This window comes from Schistocerca nitens, chromosome 2 (genome assembly GCF_023898315.1).
Source record: "Schistocerca nitens isolate TAMUIC-IGC-003100 chromosome 2, iqSchNite1.1, whole genome shotgun sequence".
NCBI classification, from domain to species: domain Eukaryota; kingdom Metazoa; phylum Arthropoda; class Insecta; order Orthoptera; family Acrididae; genus Schistocerca; species Schistocerca nitens.
In genome coordinates, this window is record NC_064615.1 from 509,840,440 (window position 1) to 509,852,548 (window position 12,109).

The 12,109-nt window shown below is 41.8% G+C and overlaps 1 protein-coding gene across 2 annotated transcripts in view; it reads right to left on the reverse strand.

Moving 5' to 3' along the window:
- Window positions 1-12,109, reverse strand: part of LOC126236489 (arf-GAP domain and FG repeat-containing protein 1) — a 118,717-nt gene that overhangs the window by 76,592 nt on the left and 30,016 nt on the right. For both annotated transcript variants that reach the window (XM_049945841.1, XM_049945840.1), the window contains 3 exons: window positions 10,763-10,869; window positions 10,493-10,667; window positions 10,214-10,388 (listed from right to left, as the gene is read on the reverse strand). In XM_049945841.1, the coding sequence (XP_049801798.1) occupies window positions 10,214-10,388; window positions 10,493-10,667; window positions 10,763-10,869 (457 nt within the window). The remainder of the gene's footprint in view (window positions 1-10,213; window positions 10,389-10,492; window positions 10,668-10,762; window positions 10,870-12,109) is intronic.

Here is a 12,109-nt window from a genome sequence, read left to right on the forward strand (position 1 = left end):
TATGGATTGTGCAGTTTGGAACTGGTATAGGGACTGATGGAAAGAAGGATTACAGCCAGAGATGGGAACTTTGAGTGTGAGGCCTTTGGGGGTAATGCCAAATGTCAGACAAGCCTGAGTAAATAAAATATGGGAGCATAATCTGGCTAGGATGAAGGCATGTTTGCGGAGGGAATGTAAATAAAATTTAATGGGGTCGTTGTAGGGATGGTGTGAGGTTGACATGGTATTAGAAGGGGGAAAGGGTAACATGAGACTAAAGTGAAAATAAAAAAAATAAAAGAATAAAAAATAAAAAAAATAAAAGTGTATAGGGAGAGATAAAGGTGTGAAAAAAGTCGAAAAAGTGTTGGTTTGAGATGAGCTATGTTGATCCTGTGCTGAACTTAGGTTGGGGAACAATGATGGGTACAAAGGTGTCTGTATATGTGTGGATGAATATGTGTGTGTGTGTGCGCGCGCGAGTGTATACCCATCCTTTTTCCCCCCTAAGGTAAGTCTTTCCGCTCCCGGGATTGGAATGACTCCTTACCCTCTCCCTTAAAACCCACATCCTTTCGTCTTTCCCTCTCCTTCCCTCTTTCCTGATGAGGCAACAGTTTGTTGCGAAAGCTTGAATTTTGTGTGTATGTTTGTGTGTCTGTCGACCTGCCAGCACTTTCATTTGGTAAGTCACATAATCTTTGTTTTTAGATATATATTTCCTACGTGGAATGTCTCTCTCTCTCTCTCTCTCTCTCTCTCTCTCTCTCTCTCTCTCTCTCTCTATATATATATATATATATATATATATATATATATATATAGAGGGAAACATTCCACGTGGGAAAAATATATCTAAAAACAAAGATGATGTAACTTACCAAACGAAAGCGCTGGCACGTCGATAGACACACAAACAAACACAAACATACACACAAACAAACACAAACATACACACAAAATTCAAGCTTTCGCAACAAACTGTTGCCTCATCAGGAAAGAGGGAAGGAGAGGGAAAGACGAAAGGATGTGGGTTTTAAGGGAGAGGGGAAGGAGTCATTCCAATCCCGGGAGCGGAAAGACTTACCTTAGGGGGAAAAAAGGACAGGTATACACTCGCACACACACACATATCCATCCACACATTACAGACACAAGCAGACATATTTCAAATATGTCTGCTTGTGTCTGTAATGTGTGGATGGATATGTGTGTGTGTGCGCGAGTGTATACCTGTCCTTTTTTCCCCCTAAGGTAAGTCTTTCCGCTCCCGGGATTGGAATGACTCCTTCCCCTCTCCCTTAAAACCCACATCCTTTCGTCTTTCCCTCTCCTTCCCTCTTTCCTGATGAGGCAACAGTTTGTTGCGAAAGCTTGAATTTTGTGTGTATGTTTGTGTTTGTTTGTGTGTATGTTTGTGTTTGTTTGTGTGTCTATCGACGTGCCAGCGCTTTCGTTTGGTAAGTTACATCATCTTTGTTTTTATATATATATATATATATATATATATATATATATATATATATATATATATATATATATATATATACACACACACCACCAACGGTGTGTGGCAGAGGGTAGGTTGCACCACTACTAATCATTTACCTTCCTGTTCCACCCGCAAACAGAATGAGGGAAAAATAACAATACATATACCTCCACACAAACCGTAATTTCTACCTTACATTCATGCCCTTTACGCAAAATGTTTGTTGGCAGCAGCGGAATTGTTCTTCAGTCAGCTTCAAATGATGGTTCTCAAAATTTTCTCAATTGCATTCATCGAAAAACACATGCCTTTCCTGGAGGGATTCGCATTTGAGTTCCCAAACCATCTCCGTAAAGCTCACATGTTGACAGATAACACACAGTCTAATAAAATGCAGTACTCAGTCACCTGTACAATAAGTGCCACACATTGGAAGGAAGGAATATTGGCTTTAACGTCCCATTAACAATGAGGTCATTACAGATGGAGCACAAGCTCAGACTCTCTCAAGGATGGGAAAGGAAATAACCAGTGCCCTTTCAGAACCATCCCAGCATTTGCCTTGACCAATTTAGGGAAATCACAAAACCTAAATTTGGATGGCTGGACGCAGGTTTGAACTGTCATCCTTCCGAATGAGAGTCCAGTGTGCTAACTACTGTGCCACCTTGCTCGGTAAACACATTGAAAGGTTTAATCATCAGATCAAGCAGCCACGCTTTGGAGGACTGTGGCGTATGCAAAGATAAGTAAGAAGAACCTCAACCCATCAACATGGCTGTGTTGAGGGCTTTACTACTTACTGTATGTCACTTCCAGCCACTCATCCTCCAGTGATGCAAGAAATTTTATCTGAACAGCAAAGTGATTGCAACTAACTGAGGATCGTGACACACCTCCTTGGCTGCTACATCTCCCCTTTCATTCCACACAATACCCATGTGCCCTGGCACACCCCCAACCACTGTATTTGGAGGAGGGCGTCCTGGATATTATGAACTGCTTTATCCATTTGGTACAAGCATTGTAGAAAATGAAGGGCACTCAGAGAATCAGAACAGACAAGAAATTTAGTACTCTAATGACATCTCGCATGCTCCAGTGCCCAGATCAAGTATAAATCCACATGGAAGACAGACAAATCTTGAGGCTGTCTGACCCTGAGGATACGATCAGGGAAAACCACAGCAACCAATAGAGTCCTCCTGTTTCGATCCACTTGTAAAGACAGCTGTAGAGTTGTGATGCTCAGTTAAAATGTCCTTACATAATGTGTTAAAAACATGTGCAGGAGTGCAACCTCTTCTGTACTGCACTAAACACAAAATTACTCTGGGTGGATCCCGAACAGCCTTGTTGCTTGCAGATGATTGGAGAAACGCCGTTCCAGAGGCAGACGAGCAACAATATGGTATGCAAGTGAATTCAGAGCTGCGAGGAACTTGCATACCTGAGGCAACAAGAGGAGTTGCTATCAGATTGTAAGAGGTGGCTTAACAGCCTCAAGACAGAGATTGGGCATGGGTGCACGCGCACACGCACATATACCCGCAGAAAACTGAAAATCCATCATGCCACCCACTCCTCTAATCTTTACACTGTAAAATGCAAGTGGCGAGTCAGTGTTGCAACACTGGAGGAGGAACAAAAAACAGCAAAATCACCAACAAATAAGGAGCATTGTACAGGACTCCTCCCCACACATGTGATACTGTTTATGGCTTTGGCAAAGTGGGTAACACAAAGCAGTGCCCTGAGGGACACCATTCCCCTGCTTGAAACGATCTGACAAGAGTGTTAGCAACAGTGGACCTAAAAGATTATTTAGACAGGAAAAACTGTATGAAAATGGAGAGGTAGCCACGAAAGCCCCACTAATGAAGTTACTCCATTACTAAGATAGTGATGTTTACACAGAAAATCCTGCTTAATAGCCACCTCTGCAGAATCAGGTCGTCGACAGTGAATCTAAATCTCTGAACCACAATGAGAGTGGCTAAGGAATTGTTTAGTCTCTAGCAACCAGACCAGATGAGAGTTAAACATCCACTCCTAAGGTAGGTGTTAGACTCAGAATTGTTGGATCTGTCTCTCTCTACAATCACATGGTAGAGGTGAAACACCACATCATGGCTGACATTAGCAGTAGTCTTTGCAAAATAATCTGCCACCATCTGAGCGATGTCTCTGGGCATTGTTTGGAGACAACCCTATTCCTGCTCTGCTGCTATTAGTACATGACTGTGGTTGTTGGAAATCCTCCTGATGGCTTCCCATACTTTTGTAGAATGTGTGGAACGGTTGATGGAGTCCAGGAACACTTTCCATGACCTTTGCTTGCTCTCCTTCATTACATGTTGAGCCTTGGCTCTTGTGACCCAAAAGGCCATAAGGTTGTCTGCTGCTGTGTGATATTTAAATCCATGGAGAGCAGCACACCTGTCCCGGATTACTGAGTAGCACTCACCGGTCCATCAAGATACAGGTTGCCTTCTATGATGACTTTGGGGTGGATGAGCCAGCAGCATGATGGATCACTCGTGTAATGTGGTGCACCCATTCCTGGAAACTGTTGCGGTGTCCAGACACAACCAGCTAGCTGAACAGGGTCCAATTAGCCCTGCTGACCATCCCTTTTGGTGGCTTCTGTTCTGGCAAAGCTTCACCCAGTAGATGGATCCACAGTGAGATGTGGTCACTGGAATGGAGGTCATCAGCTGCTTCCCACTGAGTGGTGTCTGCAAGGGCGGGAGAGCAGAATGTAAGGTGTCAGGAGTTTCAGCTCCTCCATATGTGTCCTGATATGTTCTATTGTAATATGGGAGTCATCTTATCACTGGGGTAGCAATTTTATCCTGTGTTTCTGCCGGGGAGAGGAGCAGACACTAGGTGGAGGCTCAGTCTTGGGGCACGACAGTGGCTCCAGTCTGACATCAAGGTCCATTGGCTCTACAGAAGAATCCTGAGGAACATCAGAGAGAATGACGTCGACATCGTCAGATTGCTTAATTCTTGACTCCGTCAAAGACGGAAGCTTTGCCTTTGATTTTTTGCACTGGGTAGGCGGTAGTAGTGGCAGCACCGGACAGTGTACCCGACTGAATCTTTGAAGGGGAAGGAAGCTCTGCAACTTTGGCAACATACCCTCTTCTGAAGTTCTGAGGAGAGTTACAGGTGTAAGTAACTGCAACAGCACAAGCACATTGACAAATGGAGGTACTAGAGCTAACACTAGCAACTTCTATTTATGGAGCAGCACTGGCTTTCTGCACTGGCTCTTTAAGAACCGAAGCAAAGGAGGTAGCGAATGATGGGGTCAGCAAGGCTTCATGCATCTTTTTGGCCTCAACACACAGGATACACTTTGTTGCCTTATGCTCTTGTTCTTCCATTTTTTTAAGATATATGCTACAGTCTCAACTCCATGCAGGATGAGCCCCAGAGCAATTCAAATACATCAAAGGAGAGGAGCAAGTGACTCCTTCATGGGCCACCTTATCACAGTTGCTGCAAGTAGCTTCACCAAGTAGCTTCACTATGACACCCAAGTGTAGTATGCCCAAACTGCTGGCATTTAAAACAGAACATTGGGTTGGGGGGCATAAGCCCGCTCACTTATGTGAAGGAACCTGCCTGAACATGCTCAGGAAGTTTCATGCTACTGAATGTCACGATAAGGGAGGCAGATTTTACAGGATCCTCATCCACATTCTTCATGCTATTTTGCACGTTGACCATACCTTCCGGAGCAAACTCCTTTTTCAGTTCCTCCTTGGGAATGTCCACCAGGTCCCTGCACATCATAACTCCTTTGCTGTAACTAAAGGTGATGTGTAGCTCAGTTGCTATGGCATATCCCCAAGGCACTGAGCTTTCTTGAGGTTCTTAAGTTGGTGGGAAATGGAAGTTTCCACCTACAGTGTCCCATTATGCAATTGCCTGCCTGATTTTAGAGTGTCCTTTAAGCCTTTTTGAATATAGAAAGGTGAAACTTCCTCGAAGCTGCCCTCTTTCCTTTTCAGTATTAAAAACATTCCGATTACCAGCATGGATTCTGTTACTAGAGACAAAATAACTCCCAATTCAGGATGACCGACCACAATAGCCCTCTTGTTTGATGGAGTGTCGGTACCTACCAGCAGCCCATCCTTTCCGCCGAGAGAAAGAGAGAATTTTAAAAAGTCCCACAATATAGGGAAATAAAGACAGAGCCCCACATGCCTAGGTAAGCCTCATACAACTGAGGTGCAGCAGGTTCCTCAGAGGATGCCCGCTAATGACTGTTCCACCTGAACAGCCATGCATCTTATCAGCGCACAGCACGTGAGACCCTTTCTATTTATTTTTTTAAAATATATGCAGCTTTTTATCATTGTCATGATCCGTGTGGTAAAGCCGATCTCCATTCCCTGTGACACACAATGTTCCGCCATTGTGCTGCACAGTGGTCACTGAAGCATGGCCTGAGCTTATGGTAACAGAGGAGTGCTGGCGCATACGAGTCCCAGCTCAGGAACCACAAGGTGTCAGGCCTGTACCCAGAAAATGAATACTGAGCCCAGAGGGCCACTGAAAGTTCACAAGATATCATTTGAGAAAAGGGCAAGCTGAGTTACACCTGAGTGATGCTTTCTAAAACTGAGATGATCTGTGGACAGAAGCTTTTCTGTTAAGGAAATTTATGATATTCGTACTGAGAATGTGTCCAAGAATTCTGCTGTAAATCAATGTTTATGATATTGGTTTGTAATTTTGTGGGTCAGTTCTTTTATCCTTCTTATATACAAGAGTGACCTGCACTTTTTTTCCAGACATTTGAGACACTGCACTGGGCGAGAGATTTGTGACAAATACAAGCTAAGTAAGGGGGTTAATGCCATAGAGTACTTTTTGTAAAAGCGAACTGGGATTCCATTGGGAGCTGGTGACGTATTTGTTTTCAACTCTTTCAGTTGATTCTCTACACCAGAAATTCCTATTACTATGTCCTCTGTACGGGAATCTGTACGATGCTCCAATGACAGTACATTGGTACAATCCTCCTGCGTGAACAACTTCTTAAATGGGAAATTTAAAACGTCAGCGTTCCTTTTGCTATTATTTATTGCCACATCATATTAGTCAATGATGTTACTGGATAGAAGCCTTTGACCTGCCTAGCTATTTTACATAGAACCAGAATTTTCTCGGCAAGATCTTTTGCTATGGTACGACAGAGGTATTAGTTTATGCTTCGCACATCAAACTTGACAGTTGCACAAATCTCTGCTGAATTTCGCCTGTCATCACTTATGTATTCACTTTTGAAACAAGAGTGCAAACAGCCTTTGCTTCCTCAGCATTTTCTGATTCTGTTATCAAACTATAGTGGGTCTTTCCCATCCTTAATTCACCTACTCAGCACATACTTTCCCAGAGCGCAACTTACAATTTGTTTAAACTTTGGTTGTAATTCCTCTACTTCAATCATATTGGCACTAAATTATGTCCATTCACTGCCCAAGTGGGATGCTGGCAACTGCTTATCTGCTCCTACTAACAAAATTACTCTCCTAGCCCTTTCCATTAGTTTGCCAACTTTAGCAAGTAGTGTCACTATGATGACATCATGCTCGCTAATCCCTGTCTCCATATTGAGACCACTGATGCAGTCAGGTCTGTTTGTAACTAAAAGGTCTCAAATACTTCCACTGCACATGGACTGTCTAATTAGCCACTCAAGACAGTGTTCGAAAGTAATTCACACAATTGCTTGTCCGTTCCTCCTGCAATGAATCCATTGATTCAGTAGATTAAAGTCACCTCCTACCAATATTGGATGAACTGGGTATTTCCACACCAATGAGCTTGGAGTTTTCTTGAGTGACTCAAACTATCATGACAGAATTGGGTGGCTGGCAAAAACACCCAACAATTAACCTGAATTCATTTAAGACCCGTTATACATGTCCAAATAACTTTGCAGTTTCACTAAAAATGTACCTCATTAGAGGTATTTTTGCAGACTGCAAAGAACACAGCCTCTCCTATGGGATACAACCTGTCTTTTCAATGTACTTTCCATGGCTTGCTAAATATTTCAGAGCTTTATTATGAACTGCCTATTTACGGATAAAACTTTGACAGTCTAAGTGTGTTTAGTCCGAACAATGTCCAATTTTGCTATTTGCATGTCACTGGTGATTGTCCAACAGAGTACCTCAAACTCCCATGCTCAATCAACAAGTACTCTTGCTACTCAAGTAGCCGATTCCGTTGTGTAGTGCCCCCTTATCAAGGGGAGTCCTTCAGCTCTCCAGCCAATAATGCAAAACCAGAATTCTGCAGCCAAGACTGTCACAGAGTCAACAAAACCCTTTGGCTGAGACCCTCTATTTGGCTTCAATCAAAGGACCCCAATCAACTCTGGGAACAATGCTATAAATTATGAGCCCTGCTTGCAACTGCACATGAGGCCAGTGGTCTTTACCACTTCTGCCAGCCAGCCAACCAGCCATGTGAACTGAAGATGGCCTTAGAACCCAGCAACAGGCGTTATTGGTACTGACGTGAGCCGCAACTTGCAAATGACTGACTGCACCCTGCACACTCGATAGCTGCAGGCAAGGCCTTCACCATATCTCGGATGATGAACCCTGGAAGACATACCAAGTGCACATGGTTTTCTTTCCGCCCCTGAATGCTACTTCCCTAAGAGGCTCCTTAACACCCCCAACATCTGAACTTGTGAAACTAGTAAAACACCTCCCCAGTGTGCCTGCTTGGATCCTGCTGAAGGAGTGGCTACATTTCCACTCTCACAGTAACTGGTGGGGCCAAATGGCCAGCCTCCACATTGGCCTTCTGTCTAAAATGAAGTGACTGTGTTACCAGCCACTACTCTGCCTGCAGTGAGGGCAGATCCCCCAAGACAGGTCGACTGGAATGTGCCACAGCAGCAGAGCCCATACGCGAAATAAAAGTCATCTGAGGTGTTCTACGTGATGAATCAGATGTGCCATCACTGCTACAACCCAAGGCAGCACCCTGAGGATGGCTGACCTAAGCCAAAAGCACCTTCATCTGTTTGCAAATTGAAGCCAACTACTCCTGTATAGGCACACAACACGGACACATCCTGTCCACCTCAGCACTACTGATGAACACACAAAAAGCTAAATATGTAACTTGCTGATCTGCAAGTGCCCAGCAGGCAACTGTTCGAAGCAGAACAACAAACAAACAGATGCTGGCTCTTCAAAACAAACAACTGAATAACAGCTGTACCACAAACTACCTGCATTTACACCTTTAAGTTACAAAATATGAGATTACACCTCTCAAATAGAAAAACACACACAGAATTTAAGATATATACTACTAAGATTACATAGAAAAAGCTAAATATGTAACTTGCTGCTCTGCAAGTGTGTGGCAGGTGACAGCTGAATCTGCACAGAAGCAATGATGAGCAATTCCTTACCCAGGTCTAAGACCTAAGACCTTCACAGACAGGCATTCTCCTCCAATCCCAGTCCATAAACAGAACCATTGTTAATTTTTTATTTTAAGGGTGGTTAGTCTCATTAAAAGAAGCCTCACGACTAAGAACAGCTCTGCTGCCACACACCTCATAAGCTACAGAGGTAATTAAAATGCCAGTGTTTCCGACTCATCACACTGAAAATGTGATTCAACACATTGAAAATGAAGTTCTAAATTCTGTTGTCTTTAAAAAGTATCGTGAAATATACATCACATTGCAGACACCAGACAGCATACTTTTCGAGTTGTTGTTTCATAAATTTTGTCAGGTACCTGCCATCATATAGAATGTAAAACAACTCAGATTATTTCTTCTTTTTTATTTGTTGAGATTGTTATCTTCAGAAGGAAAAGTATCAGTTTTCAAGTAACTGTGTTTGTTCTTGTTGAAAGGAAGACAATGAGGTAACACGCTCTTGCTCATTGTGGGAGCAATTCATTTACTGCAGGAACCTTTATATCTTTGTCCCAATCATGCAGTTGCATAATAAACTGGAACAGATGTGCTATTATTGATGATAGTTCATTCCACTGCCTCCTCAGCTGCTTGCTCATATCGCCTCCTCATCTGCTTGCTCATATCGCTACTCACCAAACAGGAAATAGTTCATATTGTTGGATTCTCAAAAAATGATTCAAATGGCTCTGAGCATTATGGGACTTAACTTCTGAGGTCATCAGTCCCCTAGAACTTAGAACTACTTAAAACTAACTAACCTAAGGACATCATACACATCCATGTCCGAGGCAGGATTTGAACCTGCGACCACAGCGGTCACGCGGTTCCAGACTGTAGCACCTAGAACCACTCGGCCACCCCGGCCGGCTGTTGGATACTCCCATCGCTGCTTGGGTCATACTCATACTGTCCATTTAAAAAGCTACATTACTGTAAAACACCCATACTTCACTGATAGTTTCTATGATTCTAAGAGTGTTTCTGCAACTCAGTTTTAATTCCCTGTTTTATTGTTCCCAACCAAATCAATAAAAATTTACTTTATATTGTAGCAGAAGAAAAGATTTCATAAATTTTTGATGTTCTAAAAAGGCTGTATAATTCACATTGTTTACACGATCCCATTAAGTTGAGGACTATAATTGAAACACTGGCTTTTTTTACAAAATAAAACACTCATTTTGCATTTAAATTTTAATGCATACGTAAACACCACAGTCACAGTGAAAAAGTGGAAAACCACAGTGTGTACTTACTAGGAGAAGTGAAAACTGGATTGTTTTCAAAATTTGCAAATGAAGGTATGGTGGTAGTACTGGTTGGTGTAAACTGCGAAGAAGAACTGAACGGATCTGAGGGTCCAAAGTCAGCCAGAAATCCAGATGTTTTGTCAGGAGTGAACATGTTGTCTGACGAGGTTACATTTGATGTCTGTAAGATTATAATATAAACTAAATTTTTAGATTTCAGATAAATTAATATTACATGTAAAATGAACAGGTGCATTACTCCTAACTTGAAAAATCACTACTTACATTTATATTAAGAGACGCTGGTTTGGCTTGGGAAGAAATGACATTAGTAAGTGGCTTAGTTTCAGGTATGGAAGTCATTGGGGTTGGAGTTGATGTTCGTGAGTGATTTTGTGTTCCTGGTGGTGAAAAAGTGATGGGACCATTTTTTGATGATACTGATGGCTCCAAATAATATCTGAAATGAATCAACACAATTTTGATTAACTCAGATTTGAAAAATGGAAAACACACCTGTTCCTCTAAGGTGGAAAAATGAAATAATATTCTTACCTCTTCTTTTCATACTTAGCTATCATAAACTCTTTGACCTGCTGCTCATCTTTGGTATCTTGCGAGTGGTTTGGATCAAATAAACCCAACCATACTCGCCGACAGTACTAAAACACAAACAATTTACATCAGTGACATGTATTCAACATTTGCAGCATAACTGCATGCAAGATAATGAAAGCTAAAAGTAAACATTAATTTTTCATAACATATACACATTTTAACACTAATGTAAACGTATGTACAAGTTGTTTTTGCAATGAACAACAATAAAGCAGAATTGACTCATTAATCTTCAAATTGCATGTAACATAACTTTAACAAAGGGAATCATCAGTCAGGTACTGGAGCCAATGAATGAACAAGTTACTTACTGTATTGAGGGGAAATACCAACAGGTTAAAAAAAGTAAATAAATTTGATAGAAACAGTGTGTTCTTCATTCAACTTAATGAATATCAAAATCAATATTTGTTTTTATGTTAACAGGGTAAGATAAGCATTATTGCTTTACATTAACATCAGAACATTTAAAGGAAATTACAATCTTCGCACAATCAATGGCATTGGTAATTATTATTTACATACAATTAGTCACAACTTTTCTTTTATAAATGACTGGTGTTGCCAAGTGGTCATTCCAGTGACGCATCTACAGCAGTACTCTTCAAGCCAAAGTTCCAATTCATGATTTTTATAAAACAGTTCCCTGTCAAAGGGCTTTATTTATCATTTGCTTTGATTTTCCGAGGGTTTGTACGTTCACCTTCTCAAACTTTGCAAACCCCACTAACCGTATTTCTCTGCCACGGCATTTGTGTTGCTACAGACCACAATGAAGGCACCATGAGCTCACGAGATTACCAAATCTGTAGTTGGTCTACAGATCTCTCCCACATAATGGCCACACAGTGTCCTAGATAACAGGAGTACGTCTTGAGCCGTATATGGGCTTAGGCAGAACAACTGCCTGTATATTTCTATTCAGGTTCAAATTTTCCTAACGTTACAGTCGTTATCATTATATGCAATATACAAGGGAGGACGTAATATGGTTGTCATGGAATTGTGCTCAGAGTTTTCAGAAGTCTGTGATGTATCTCTTACCTGTATCATTTAGAAGATAAAGGATTCAAATCCCTGCCCAGCCAATCATATTTACATTTCCTGTAGTTGAAAGAAATGGGAAAATTGTTCATCTGAGAAGGACATGGCCTAATCCTTGGCAATTTTTGTTATACCTGAGCATGTGCTCCATCTCTAATAACCTCATTATTGATGGGCCACTGAACCTCAGTTTTCCTTCCTTCCTCTTGTACCATCTTCCAGCGAAGATTGTTGAGCATT